This window comes from Cydia strobilella, chromosome 21, assembly GCF_947568885.1.
Source record: "Cydia strobilella chromosome 21, ilCydStro3.1, whole genome shotgun sequence".
Classification (NCBI taxonomy): domain Eukaryota; kingdom Metazoa; phylum Arthropoda; class Insecta; order Lepidoptera; family Tortricidae; genus Cydia; species Cydia strobilella.
In genome coordinates, this window is record NC_086061.1 from 9,361,698 (window position 1) to 9,377,281 (window position 15,584).

The window sequence follows — 15,584 nt, forward strand, 5'->3', positions numbered from 1 at the left end:
GAAAATTTCAACTGTCTAGGTATAACGGTTCATGAGACAGACGACAGACAGACAGACAGACGGACAGCGGAGTCTTAGTAATAAGGTCCCGTATCGGTTGGACTAAAGCAAAGGGGGTGCCGACACTTTCATCGGAGTGATGTTATTATGACACGTATTTTTTATTGTGTTATCGTAGAGAATACGCTAAAATAAGCATGTTTTGTACGAAAAACTTTTTTCTAAAATCAAAAATGGCCGAGATATTTGACCCGCAAGTTGAAACCACTACTTGACAAATTAAAATCAATCATTTGGAACAGTAAATTTAAGTAACAGAGACAAGATAGGTGCGACGACGAGCGAAGCGAGGAGGAGTGTGTTAGGTTGACCGCGATGATCGCGATCAAACAGAGCGCGAAGCCGAGCGAGCGAAGCGAGCGTGCCGCGGCAGCGGCCGGCGAACGCCAGAACAGACATGTTATTGTACCTACTAAAAAAAATCTAAGTCTTTTTTTGCACCCCCTTTGCTTTAGGCCAACCCCCGTTTTTCCCCATTGGGTACGGAACTCTAAAAATACACTAGCACCAGACTTATATAGGCCGTGATTACCTTTTGTATTGTTTTCGTTGAAATATCGGGAGCTCGAAAACAATACAAAAGGTAATCGCAATCCATATTCCGGTCGCTTTAAGTCGAAACCAACCGTGAAACTAACCGTGAATCATTCTAAACTTTTACACTAGCACTGATACTTAATACAACACACACGATATAAACTTGATATAAACATTTGTCATTAAGTATGTCTTTTTCAAACGCGAACAGTAGGGTGACATTTGTTTTTTTTTTTCATTCCATGAAATTGACGTTTCTGACCAATCCTCTTTTGACAAAAATAACTTGAATCCCAATTATGGATGGTATAGAAAGGATGCCAATCTCTTATGGCAGAATTGTTGCAAAAGTGACCGCTTTCAGCTTTGTTCCTAATCTCTCCGGTGGCGCTAGTTAGGCTCTGGGACATGAGTATAACATGAACCATATAAGGCAACAAATAACCCGGCCAAATTACGTAGGTTGTTTTTGCAGGGGCGTATTTACCCTAGGGCCAAGGGGGCCATGGCCCGGGGCGGCAGGCTGCGGGGGGCGGCGCAGGCCGCCGCTGCCTTTCAGTTGCTTTCAATTTTGGGTGCCTCTGTGGCGCCCCAATTTATTTTTTGTGGTGTTACTGGTACTAGACATAATTTAATTTCAAGTAAGTAACTTATTCGTTGTCTACTTCCAGTAGACATAACAATTTTTACAGTGCGTTTACGCCCCTTTGCCTTCTACCATCTTTACCCACGTCGGATTGTCGTCGAGTACTCATGATGTCACCCTGTGACGTCGCTCTTCACATGGCCTTAAGGCCGCGGGCTCCAGTTAATGCTTTTTAGCGCTGCATGCTTGACGGCATAAACGCCGTGACCAACATCTAGGCGCCATCCATTGCGTCAGCAGCCGCTATATCGTGTACGCCGTCCGTACCTCTGTGGCGCACAGCGTCCAGACGCTGTTGCCGACGTCAACCGGAAACCGTACACTATATATATTAATTAGCTTAGAAAATGTAAAATTGAAAAAAACTTAGTTCGTTGAGTCATTATCACAGTGAACTCACAATGGTCTTAAGCGCCATATAGAAGCTTTTGGCGCTTAAGGGTTCCCCAACGTATGTCGACGCGGACACGGCAAAATCCGATAGCAAAAAGCTTTATGTCTGCGCAATAAGAGCGAAAAAGTCGTAATTCGGCTCGGTTCGCATCGGCCGGCGCCTGCTTTTTCGCTCCTATTGCGCGGACATAAAGCTTTTTACTATCGGCTTTTGCTCAATGCGCGTCGAGATATCTGGGGAGACCCTAAGTCCATTATGCCAATTTACGTATTTTGAAAAAATTCCTAAACCTGGATCGACAAAAAAATTTATTTTATCATAGAATCAGGTCACAAAATTTCACGAGAATCGGTTAAGATCTGCGACCTGTAGAGGAAAACACCTGGACATACGAAAGCAAAATGCCCGAGTTAAAACGGAGACCTTCGCTGACGCTTCGGTCATAATAAGAATGGCGGACTAAAAGGTCAGGTTGCGAGCCCTGAAAAACTTAAAAGTCGCGCCTTCCAGAAGACCCGAAGCATTCCAGCATTTCCAGCAAGTTGCGCCTTCGCTTTAATTGGAGCGAACGCCAAAGGTCGAGTAGCAGGAGAGCCGAGATCACATTAGTTCCAAGCTCCAAGCCAATTCCAAACTCTCCCCTCCTCCAGCTCTGTCTTCGGCCTTGCATAGCTCGGCCTTTGGTGTCACGTGTCACATGGTCATTGTTCCAATCCCAACATTGATTTTTTCCCACATCAACCTTTGGCTTTGCACGGAAGAGTGCCGCAATTGGACGATCCGGGACTTTAGCACTATACAGAGCTCGTCTACTTGGACATAGGTTTTTGTCCCAGCTCAGCTCCTCTGAAACTCGCCCTCCGCCCGGCCGGAGAGAGATCTCCGGCGGTCTCTTGGGCCCGCAGAAAACTTTAATCATATTCGTAGCTTTCAGCCTCCCTTAGACATGACCAGTGCTTTAAGCTCTTTCTTCTGCAGTTCGGCCTTCAGCCTCACAGGGCAGCACTACACCGCAATCGGACGCACCAGCCACCCTTATTCCCTTATATTAATTGGCTATAGGTTCGATTCCAAGCTCTGCAGAAAGGCACTAAGAAAAAATTATGCTTTTGTGTTTACTTCATGGGTGCTTCATGGGTCATGGGGGGCGGCAGGGACCCAATGGCCCGGGGCGCCAAATTTTTAAATACGCCTCTGTGTTTTTGGTAGTATTTCGGTGTATGGTGGCGCCGCCTAATTACTGTTTTTTGATGGACACTTTTCATACATAGAGATTTGGCTCCTTTATATAGTCTCCATGATCCCAATAGGACAAAAAATACATATAGTTGGTCAAACCAAATTGTCAGTAAATAAGAACAAAAAAAAACCATACTCATCCTTTTCTTTTGGGTGCTAGTACTACTGTAAGATAATGATAGTAAGTATATATGATTTTCTCTGTCTATGTTTGAAATGAATCACTTAAATTTAATACAATCACAATAGTAATTTGTGCAACAGGTACATAATAAGGGTTCTTAAAATTCAAGGGCAAAGTATCACACAGGCCAGAGAATTTTCAAACCTAATTATGTACCTAGGTACCGCGTTGCACACAATATTTTTTTCCCCTCACTAGCTCGGAATGTTGTCTTTTATCCTTCAATACAAGCGGGGAAAAACGCGTTTTATCCACTAGTGGGGAAAGTAATTTGACCTTGGATGGAGCGTGTTTAAGTAGCTTGACAGATAACAAAACGTAAATCGTTTATGATAGTGATTCGTTCGATTTTAATTATCATTAAATAAATGGTTTGAGATTTAGCTTTATTTAGTGATTTTGAGTCATAAACCTTAAAATTCCATAAGAAACGTTTGTTTTTTATAATGATGTTAAATATAATTCTGAACGCACAAGTTGAGTCGATGCAATTTCAAAACGCATCGTTGACATTTCATACATCAGAAATGTCAACATTGTCAACAATTTTTTTACTTAAAACCTTTTCTTACCGACTCGCCTAAAAATACACAACTTCCAGAGTTTTCTGTTATGATATCGTAAAGAAATGAGTGATTCCAGTGATGAAGATGATCTAACGCCTGTGGATGTTGCACTTTCCTCGCTATAGTGAGGTGAAAAGTTTTGTGTTACACACGAGCGCAAATGTATTTTACTTCTCGTGTGTTGAAACACTCGTGGGTAAAATACAACTTTGCACCCTTGTATAACAAATAACTATTGTAAGTCTTTGCCTAGAAGTCAGAATAAAAAAAAACAACAGTTGCATAATATTGTATGAATATCCCTTAGAACACTGCTGTTAGGATCCTAAGAACACTGCGCCGGGGCCCCGCGCGCCGCGCTTTTTATGAAGTTGGTTTCCATCTCACTGGCAATAATTTAATCGACAAATGAGTGCTGAAGTAGAAAAAAAAATAAACAAAGTACCTAGGCATTAAAAAACAAAGTACAAAATACTTTTTTTTCGACAGTACTGATTAAAAGTTTTAATAGGAATTAATAGTGAAATGAAAGAAATGAGAACACATAAAGCCAAATGAAATCGATTTAGGTATAATTTCTAATTAGTATTCGTAGGTAGAATTATGTAAGTACGTACAGACTGACAATAAACCAATGGGTCAGTGGTTCAGGAGATAAGTTTTTTCAAAATATAATGATAATGATATATTAGGTAGTTTTGTTTCAATAGGCAACTAATAATTTAATCGAGACAATTCTTACAAACCCAAACAATTAGATTGCGTTGTTTATCATAGAGTTGCCTGCTGTGTGTGTGCCATAATAATGCATTGTCACCCAACTTATATAAAGTCAATATGGGTAAGTGTGACATACTTTTGTAAAATTAACTTTGAACACATAATAAGTCAAGATCATAAAGTTGGATTTCTGTGCCCTAACTGTGTACAATACTGTAACAATAAGGTTTAACTTTAGCTGGGCACAATGTGTTTTATTTGGTTTTATGTTATTTTGATGATTAATAAAATGAAGGGGAAACTAGGCCTTATTGGGATTAGTCCGGTTTCCTCACGATGTTTTCCTTCACCGAAAAGCGACAGGTAAATATCAAAGATATTCCGTACATAAGTTTCGAAAAACTCATTGGTACGAAGCCGGGGTTTTGAACCCGCGACCTCCAGATTGCAAGTCGCACACCCTTACCGCTAGGCCACCAACGCTTTAAAAGTAAGGCCTAGTGTCCAGTGTCCCCTCTGGGTTGGAAGGTCAGATGGCAGTCGCTTTTGTAAAAACTAGTGCCCACGTCAATTCTTGGGATTGGTTGCCAAGCGGACCCCAGGCTCCCATGAGCCGTGGCAAAATGCCGGGACAACGCGAGGAAGATGATGATGGCATTCAATTTTTTTTCAATTTTTTCATTCAAATTTCAGGATCAATAATACAAACAAATACTCACGCGATTACAATAAACATAGAGTAACTTATACTAGAGCGGTACTGTCATAGTAAATTTTGTAACCCCAGTAAATTCACTGCCATCTGTCGACACACTTTAAAACTAAAAATGAAGATTTATTAAAATACGATAGAATGTATTTAAATATAGATAAATGATTTTTTTTATTTGCATTAATTATTTTTATGATTTTGACCCATGTTCTTTTACTGATATGCGTTAAAATTGTTAAATAACAAACGAAACCGTCAACGCCATCTATACGACTGTAGGCCAAAACTAGTAGCGCCCTCTGAACGAGAATCAAATTTTCTTGATTTTCGAGGCACGTTTTTTCCTTAGACTGTATCCATCTATTACGGAGTTATATCTATCTTTGCAATAAAGAATATTGACCAGGTTCGATTCCCGGTTATGTATGAGAGTTAAAAAAAAAGTTTGAATGTCATTATTATTAAATCTAAAATCAACGCCATGGTTCCTAAGAACAGATTTCGCTATCTCTCATAGTTCTTCTCCCAACTGACCCATTTGGATTGATCACCCTGTATATTTCGGGGATCTTGGAAACGGCTCTAACGATTTCAATGAAATTTGCTATATGGGAGATTTCATGGGCGAAAAATCGATATCGCTAGGTCTTATCTCTGGCAAAACGCATATTTTTGATTTTTTATGTCTCCCAGATATTCTATACTATTAAGACGCTTCGTCAAAAATGTGTCCTAATAAATTAGGTGTTCGAAGACCATGACATTGATCCTATAATAGTGTGATTCTGTTGTTAATAGTAGTATGACTGATACATAAATTACATAATGAAATGCATTAAAATACGTGTTTTTGAAACGAGCAGAAAGCGACAGAATACCAATTCAGTGTCGGAAGTTTCTAAACTTTGCCGGACTGCTACCTAGAAAAGGAGTAGGTGTTTGCCCTATCCATACTAATATTATAAATGCAAAAGTCTGTCTGTCTGTCTGTCTGTCGTCTGTCTGTCTGTCTGTCTGTCTGTCTGTGTGCTTAAACCGCTGAACCGATTTAGTTGAAATTTGGTATACAGATAGTTTGAGTCCCGGGGAAGGACATAGGATACTTTTTATCCCAGAACTCACCCCTCAAGGGGGTGAAAAGGGGGGTGGAAAATTGTATGGGGAATCAATAACCGCTGAACCGATTTAGATGAAACTTGGTATGGGGATAGTTTGAGCTGTGGGAAAGGATATAGAATAACTTTTATCCCCGAAATCATCCCTTAAGGGTGTAAAAAATGGGGTGGAATTGTATAATGTGGACCAATTTGGGGGTGAAAAAAGGGTGGATTAAAAAGCAGATTTGTTTAAGGTTTTTAAGGTACCCAAATTACTAATTCCACGCAGACGAAGTCGCGGGCAAAAGCTAGTTATATATAAACGGCATTTAGCTGTGCATGCACGTGTTTTCACGCCATGTTTTGATAATGGACAGCTGACACGTAGATTCACGGTGTATGTCCGAGGGTAAACATCGTTATTGGTGGCTGGGGAATGGAGTAAGTTTACCATTTTTAAGGTGCATGCACAACGCAGTTAAAGCCCGGTTCACATTTGTCTGATGCAGCGCGCATCAGAAATGTGAACGCAACCATATTAAATGTATGAAACCGATATGCGTCACGACACAACACAACACGACACGACAGACAAATGTGAACCGGGCTTCTTTTGTGGAGCGTTTTCCCAGGTTAGCATTTATACGTCATTATGACGTCGCTGACGTCACTTTGCTACCTGGGTTCACATTGTCCGATCTGATATCGGAAGGTTGTGAAATGTAAGATATATGTGTTTATCTGTATTTATTTATGCATTTAATAAATCATTATTACTAAAAAACGCAAGAAAGGCGGACTTAATGCCAACGGCAATCTCCTGCAGCTGTTTTTGTCATAGGCGCCTTCAGACAACCGATATCGGAAAGCGCTTCCGATAAATTCAACCATGTCGGAGCCCCCCGTCAGTTGTCGGACCGATAATATTTGTTTGTGTGCGTATGTGTAGGCATAATGTTTGTTTTAGTGTGCGTGACCGCTGAAGACGGCGCCCGGGCGCGCCCCCGCGGCCTGACTACGCGGATGTAGGATCCTACATCCGATATCGGATCGAACAATGTGAAAACGCTCTAACTGTGGAGCAGAAACACTGTACCTACAACAGTACTCAGTAACTAGGAAAGTTACCTACTTATAATGATACGGTGTTGCACATTGTTGCTCTACAGAAGTTAAAAGTGGTGTGGATACACCATTAGCTGTAAGCCTGTAACCTGAGGGTAGTATATACAGGGAGATTTTGTTGTCTGTCATGTGTGTAAATAAATTGTTATTATTTTTATGTGTAAGTATAACGGGATACTACAACGGGAGCACGAGCACGCGTTGGCGGATCGACGTAATTGCTCATACAAAAACTACAGGCGTTATAAACCAGACTAAAGAGTGAATCTTTCTTTAAAAAAAACAGGTTACCCCTCTCAACCCCCTAAAATAAGAAATAGGCGGTTTTGACTTATTTACAATATTAGTGGTGGTAATTGCTATAACTGTTTCAAATTTTAGGTATCTATGACAAACCGTCTCTGAGAAAAACGCATTTAACTGATTTGCAAGACCGAAGTGATCCCATAAGTGTTCCGTTTGTCAAAACAAAATTTGGCACGGAACACTAAAAATCACGAGAAAATCTAGGTATTCACAAACAAAAAAAGAGGATAACAATCAATTTTTATTAAACTAGTTCAACAAAAAAACAATTCAACGATATCTTTGGTTTTTACAAAAAACAACACAAACTGTAACAGCGCCATCTATACAACCAAGCAGAAACTAATAAACTAATCGAGCTCTTACTAAACTTAAACTATAAAACTATAATCCAATCTTATCTTTTGCTACTTACGTTTACTTTTATTTAACTTAACTTAATACTAGAAATACATATATTTGTCTATTATTAATTAATATAAAAAATGCTTATGGTTCACGTAATAACTAGTAGCGCCATCTAGCGTTAATCGTCGGAAGGCTGCTTGACCCAAAAGCCCCATGGTGCGTATCCGTCGTGCTTGGTGGGTCCTCTGTAAACCTTTATTTGTACTCGGGATACGTCATCTGTTTGAAAACAAATTAAATTGGTAAATTGTTTTATCGTAAATACAAACAGGAAACAAAATTGGAGCGGAACTGCCCGGAAATAGACTCTAAGGGGGATTTATTGGGGTAACCGGACAGGAAACCGTCGAATGGGTTAGTTATTTGACCACTCTATCGCTCAATAACCTTTAACATTTTAAAAAACCGGCCAAGTGCGAGTCGGACTCGCGCACGAAGGGTTCCGTACCATTACGGAAAAAAACAGCAAAAAAATCACGTTTGTTGTATGGGAGCCCCATTTAAATATTTATATTATTCTATTTTTAGTATTTGTTGTTATAGCGGCAACAGAAATACATCATCTGTGAAAATTTCAACTGTCTAGCTATTACGGTTCATGAGATAAAGCCTGGTGACAGAGAGACGGACAGCGGAGTCTTAGTAATAGGGTCCCGTTTTTACCCTTTGGGTACGGAACCCTAAAAACAGTAGTACTGAAAATTCCGCTACTTGACGATAGATGTAGACTACGAAAATTATAGTCGTTTTGGTAACAAAACTGATGTATGGAGTGAGCACTATGTTTCTTAATTCTCTTTGCACATGATTACCGCTGTATGGTAGGTTCATACAGCTTGCAATGACAAAGTGTGGCCATGTCGAACACTACACCTGCTTAGCTACTTTGTTTTCAGTATGAGCGGGTTTCATCTTGAATAAACGCTAACTTGATTACATCGATTGACAAAAGTGCCATCTTTCGCCCAACTGCATGTACTACAATATTTTTTATTTTACCTTTTTTCTCGTCAGCTTGGCTTTGGTCTTCATCTTCATCAAACTCCTGTGGTCTCGCAGCGGAGAGGACCACCAGGGACAGCAGTAATAAGATACATAAGCGTTTCTGCAATAACATAGAAATAGCCTTAACTTCTGCTACTGGTCACTAGATGGCGGTGAGAGTCAGGATGGCGGGTCAGGCGGGGGGTGTAACTAAATAAATATAAAAAACCGAACAAGTGCGAGTCGGACTCGCCCACCCAGGGTTACGTACAAATTTAACTTACTTTTTATTTTATTTTCTTTATTTTTTAGTTATAGATCTGTTTATAGTTTTCAGATTTTTTCCTGTAATTGTAGTTAGACGATATTACTCTCCTTTCATAGTTCTAGATTTAGGTACACGGGATGTACCCTATAAGTTTTTATTCCCTTGAGAATGTCGAAATATACGTTTTTTGCGGCATAAACGGCCGTAAGTTTTTTTTACGTTGACTTAGAAGTTTGATCTTTTCACTGCTTCAAGGGGCTGGGCTGTAGACCTCATTATATGGCTTTAATTTTAACTCTATACCTACACGCGTTCCCGAGATAAAGTCTTGACAGACAGATGGACGAATTGACAGACAGACGGACGAACGGACAGACGGACGGACAACAAAGTCATCCTATAAGGGTTCAGTTTTTTCCTTTTGAGATACAGAACCCTAAAAAGGAACATACCAAATGTTTGTACCTAATTTGCCCTGCCATTTGCCATTACCGACTGTCAGAATGGTGAGTGAATTTCAACAGTATGTACACTGAATTGTACAGAAATCAATTGGTTTATTAGAAAACATTTTCCCCCTTACGAGGGCTCCACTGGACAGTAGGTACAGTCTTATCTATGATGAGAAAATTAGTGAAATAAAACAAGGCACTTTCACTTATAATAATTTATTTAAAAATAATCTTACTTCAAAAGTAGTCCAATAGCCACAATCTCAAATACGTATCAACTTAATTAAATGTTACAAATATCAATATACAACAGTGGCAGACTGTCCGTAGAACTTAATTCCCACGAGCATTCCTAATTTTCAGCTTATTGAGTACTTTTAGTATAGCCAAATCCTTTATGAGTATTTTGACACCTAACCACTGCTACACAGTTAAATCTCTACACTTTACTGTTTTCCGAGACCTTGTCCGACTCATTCCCACTGTCGGTAGACACAACCTGTGCAGGGATTTTCCTTTCCTCTTCTTCCTCATCTTCACTTAACGAAGAACAGTCTGACAACTCTGCGTCGATCCATAGCTTCTTCTTTTTGGCCTTAGTTTTTTCTTCTACAAGCTTTCTTTTCTGGCCAGTCTCATTTGATGACCCTGCCGCTTGCCAGCCAGCATCTAAAGCCGCGCTTACACGCTCTGGTAGCTCCTGACGTTCGCGTTCGTAACTAGGATGCAAATTCACGTCAATCTTAGGCTCGGCTATGAGCCGCTCTAATTTCTTTTGCTTTCGCTCGGCCGCTTCTCGTTCTCTCTCTTCCTGTCCTTCCAACCACTTCCTGAGACGTTTTTCTTCGTTAATATCTCTCAAACGACGCCCTGATAGATCACGACAAGCTTCACGATTTGTGGTTTTCTCAATTTGGGCCCCGATGGCACGTAACATTGACCCAAAACCACCTTTTCCTCCGACGAGTTTTGTGAAAACTCTGACCACATTATCAATGTTTTCTAACGTGGAATCACTTGAAGCAGCCTTCCCATTGATAGTCACGAATAAATCTTCACTTGGAATATCATATTTTTGAGAAATATTGCACTTCAATGACGCCACATCTTGGACATTGTTGATATCCGTTACGACGGTGTCCTCGAAGTAAATCTGGCACGGCATTTTTATGAAATAATTCTATAATGACTACTTTTAATTAAGCTTGGTGGTGATGTTTAGAAAATGTCCAAAATTAAATGAAAATCGAAAAACACCACGTAACTGTTGTGCAAACACAAAAGAATGAAATTAATCATATTGTCATTTTGACATAGAATTGATTGAACGAAAAATGTAGTTGAATGAATGAATGACAATTATGACATTTTTTTTTAACATTGTATTGCCAGATCATGACGAGATTCAGATGTAGCAAAATAACTAAAAAATAACGATAACGGTGACATTGTACTTTTTGGGCCAATGAGTTTCAAAAGCACGAATACGGAACATTAAACCGGATAACTGAACCTATTCAACACAATCAAAAACATAAGCTAATGTCAATCTATATTAAACATTATTTACAAAATACTCACTTCCATAATCATTGTGGAGTTAGCGGCTACCTCAAAATATCTACGACGAAATCTTTATTGTTACTGAACTCTACAATGATTGGGAGGTCTTAAATAGACAACTGCTTTTTGTTAAATAATAAGAACCCTGCTCTCTTTTTTCACGCTTCAATGAACACCTAATAATCGGAAGAAAGTGAAAGCACAAACTAGTTGTGCAAAAAGAAAGACCAGAACAAATCTATCTTGGATGTAATCGAAACTTTATTTATGCTTAATTAGGTAATTGACATGATTACTTGGCGGCAAATACATTTGAAATTAATTCTTAGACATAAAATGTAATTTATGTAATCCAACATTGCGTAACGCGTTATCTTGTGAAATAACAATAAAATAACGTTGAAACTGCTTTACCATAAGTCCGAAAAGATGACATAGATGGCGCCAAAGATTTGTTACGTTGATTGACGCCATTACAGTCTCCTGTCAAATGTGCAATTTGATTGGAGCTTTTTCAAATTAACAGGAAGTCGCCTTTTATAACAGAAAATTGGAGACACCTGATTTTGTTGCTCGTGTTATTATGGCTCAAAATATCAATCCACACTACGCTTCATCGTCAAATCCGGCTAAACAGAACGAGGATACGATAAAACTGAAGGACAATCACGCAGTAAGCAAACGGTGAGTTTTGGAAACAAAGCGTTCGATTTTCTGCTTTCTCCCAAGGGTTTGGTCACGAACGAGTGGTTTTCTGTGTTTCAGATTGCAGAAGGAGTTGATGGAGCTGATGCGCTGCGCGGACAAGGGAATATCCGCGTTCCCAGAAAGCGAGAACCTGTTTAAATGGATCGGAACGATTAACGGACCCTTGGATACCGTTTACGCGGGACACAAGTACAAGTTGTCGCTGGAGTTCCCTAATTCGTACCCGTACGCGCCTCCCGTGGTGAAATTCGTGACGCCGTGCTTCCACCCGAACGTGGATACTTGTGGGTTAATATGTTTAGATATTTTAAAAGACAAGTGGACGGCTCTGTACGACGTTCGCACGATATTACTGTCTATCCAGAGCTTGTTAGCCGAGCCCAACACGCAGAGTCCTCTGAATCAGCAAGCATCCTTCCTCTGGCCCAACCAGCCCGCCTATAAGAAACATTTAGATGATTTCTATAGTAAACACAAAGACTCTTAGTTTATTTAATGATCACGGTTTGATTTGCGTTGTATTTTGTGTTGTGAATGTTTGTGCGTTTGCCGAATGGAGTTGACGGGAGCTTTTTGTTTTAAGTTTTTCTGTTTGTGATTATTTTCTATAAGTTGTTAACAAAAAGCTCGTGTAAGATTTCTGACCGGGGCTGTTCTTTATAGCATTCCTTACGTTTTAGTTTTCATTATTCTTTTTATTTTGTAAACTGTTATCTGACACAAGTAACTTTCTTTAAATGGTAATTATTGTTAACTAATTAATTTCTCGGTAACTTCTCTAATTGTGTAGCTAACATTATTTATTTTTGTCAATAAGCCCGTCTCTTCAATCTTGGTTTTATTCCGAAGAATGAATTAATGTATATTGAAAGATCATTGACAAATATAATTCTTTAGTGCAATTCACTATTTGCTTTTTCTTTATTCCTAGCTAAAGTTAGTGTTATGTTCATATTATTTGGACATCTTAAAAAATTCTATATACTTACCCTGTGGGAAATCGTTAGTAACAGCATTTTTCACAGTACTTACAAGATTTTGTTTGACTCCCAGTTTAACCTTCTGACCACCATTTATCAGACAGATGCAACAAGCTAACAAACGACGACCGGTCTGGCCTAGCGGGTAGTGACCCTGCCTGTGAAGCCGATGGTCCCGGGTTCGAATCCCGGTAAGAGCATTTATTTGTATGATGAATACAAATATTTGTTCCTGAGTCATGGGTGTTTCCTATGTATCCCATACGTGATTTTTTTGCAGTTTATTGCGAAATGATACGGAACTTCGTGCGCGAGTCCGACTCGCACTTGGCCGGTTTTTTTGTACCTATAACAATTTTTAGCAACGAAAACTAGTGCCAGACAATCACGACCCAATCACGAATCACGAGTCAATCAGACTAGTGCAGATAATATGTTACTTAAAATGTTGATTCCAAGTTTCTTGCAATTGAAGCAAGTTGTTTGAGCGGCGTGTGTGTGTCTCTTAACTGGGGTAGGTCACTAGAATATTTAACTGGCGATATGGCACAACAAGGCGAAGACTCTTACGCATACCCTGGACGGCTATGAGAACCAATAAGTCCATCCTAGAGGAGCTGAAAATCACCACGCGGCTCTCTACAATATGTCAAGAACGCGCACTCAGCTTTTTTGGACATATCATGTGGTCTAAGAAGCATGACCTAGAAAGGCAGATTATCTTGGGTCAAATGGATGGCAAGCGAGGAAAAGCACCCACGAGATGGTCTGATGGTGTGAAGAGGGTGGTTGGCGGCAACATGCAGTGCGTGACATGTGGCTTATGACCGCACACTATGGAGACGGAGCATACATGGTCGCGATCCTCAGCAATGAGGGACCGAGGAAGAAGAAGGTGGCACAACAAGTACGTGGGTAAGCCAATGTTGAATAAGAGAATCTGGTGCAGGTATGTATTGTAAATTAAAAATAACTCAACTGCTACTTCACCGCACTAATGCGATTAGCACAACGTAACTATTTCGAAAATTTAAATAGCTATATATTTTGTACTGTAAAACGTATGTACGATACATGTGCGAATAGGTAATGTACTTTCTTCACTATCGACGTACCCCCTTATCCATAAACGTCTACTAAAGTCAACAAGCCGCTAATAATCGTTTCTCCCTTTCCGACGTATCAGTATGATGGAAAGGGACAAACGATTATTAGCGGCTTGTCAACTTTAGTAGACGTTTTTTTTTTTATTGAGAAACAAACAGCTTACAATCTTACACAATATGAATTAATATTAATAAAACACGAGCCAAAACAGTTTCCACTAATTAATTAAGGCAGAAAAGCTCAAAAGTTTATAAATAAGGGGATAGTGTATAATGTAATCACCATAATGTCTCATTACTTTGGTCACTAAATCCTTGGATTTGGCTCACATATTTACTATCTTGCCTTAAATTATAAATCAGCTTTGTAGCAAAATTAAAAATCTAGATCTAGTTAAGCAATACCTACCTACTATATATGACCTGCTTATCCGTTTGGTCAATAGACAGTTTTAGACTCGTGTTTGCAGTTTTGATGGTAGGCCACCCGCCTAAATCGGCGTTTACAAAAAAAAAACACAATAGGATAAGGTATATCTATGTTTGTAATTAGTTTATGTAGCTTCAGATACCATAGTTTAAAAAATACAGTGAATTTAAGTATTTCATACAAAACTTGTTTTTGCTCTATTTCGTTTGTTTTATAAACTGGAGCTATATAAACTAATTTCAGACCTAGATATACCTCATGTCATTGTGTGTGCAATGTTTCATTACAATCCAACACGTAGTTTTAAAATGAGAGCGGAACTACGTTTGTATGGGAAGGTGCAATTCGGCCGAGCTTGCCGGGGACTCTTAAACATAGACAATAAAAAAAATAGGTTTTGTTTTATTTCAGAAAATTAAGTACTTACTCTAAAGTGCCAAAATTGGATTGGAGCTATGTTGATGAAACATTATTTACTCCTACAGGGCCATGCCTTCTTGTGGCCTGAATGGGAAATATGAACTGTACCTAGACACTTGCTGCCCTCTATAGCTCACAAACGTTTTCTTCTGCGTTGTAGGTTCAGCCATCTTGCGGGCTAGATTAGAAGCGTAAACTTGACATTTACACTTCACGCCAATAAACAGGGGGCTCCTGTCCTGTGCTGCCCCCTACAATTCATGCACTTTCCCTAATGTCGGATAGTTCGAGCCCACCAGGTTTGACTTTAGGAATATAATTAATTATTTACGTTTAGGAGGGTAGTTAATTTCTTTAATTTAATTACAGTGGTGTGGTAGTATTAAAATGAAAACAAGAGTAGTTATCGATTTCATTTTTATATCACTTAATATAAATAAATGAACAAATCGCAACAAATACAGCTATTTACAAACATTATACAGGTTTAAGGTGTTATTCCATGATCGACCGCAAAGAAAATACATAAAATGATATTTACAGTCAGCAGCAGAAGTCGCTAAGCGGGCGAAGTGTTCAAAATTATCTTGACGCGACTTTATTGTTAAGATAATAAGAGCGTGTCAAGGTAATGGGGTAAGGTAATAAGGTAAAGGGATATTACTGCAATGTTCTGCCA

The 15,584-nt window shown here is 39.3% G+C and overlaps 2 protein-coding genes and 1 long non-coding RNA gene across 3 annotated transcripts; 1 reads left to right on the top strand and 2 right to left on the bottom strand.

Moving 5' to 3' along the window:
- Nucleotides 1–8,025: 8,025 nt before the first annotated feature.
- Nucleotides 8,026–11,516, bottom strand: LOC134750843 (uncharacterized). The gene is made up of 3 exons (XR_010128583.1): nucleotides 11,280–11,516; nucleotides 8,994–9,099; nucleotides 8,026–8,213 (listed from the first exon to the last, which is right to left on the bottom strand). It is a non-coding gene; the product is annotated as an uncharacterized LOC134750843 (long non-coding RNA).
- On the bottom strand, nucleotides 9,937–10,988 carry LOC134750842 (splicing regulator SDE2). The gene has a single exon (XM_063686076.1). It carries the CDS (start codon nucleotides 10,861–10,863, stop codon nucleotides 10,138–10,140), a length of 726 nt encoding a protein of 241 aa, XP_063542146.1. The 5' UTR covers nucleotides 10,864–10,988; the 3' UTR covers nucleotides 9,937–10,137.
- Nucleotides 11,517–11,703: 187 nt separating the features above from the next.
- LOC134750839 (ubiquitin-conjugating enzyme E2 C) lies at nucleotides 11,704–12,876 on the top strand. Its single transcript, XM_063686073.1, has 2 exons — nucleotides 11,704–11,945; nucleotides 12,027–12,876. The coding sequence occupies exons 1-2, from the start codon at nucleotides 11,845–11,847 to the stop codon at nucleotides 12,454–12,456; spliced, it is 531 nt and encodes a 176-aa protein (XP_063542143.1). The 5' UTR covers nucleotides 11,704–11,844; the 3' UTR covers nucleotides 12,457–12,876.
- Nucleotides 12,877–15,584: the final 2,708 nt, after the last annotated feature.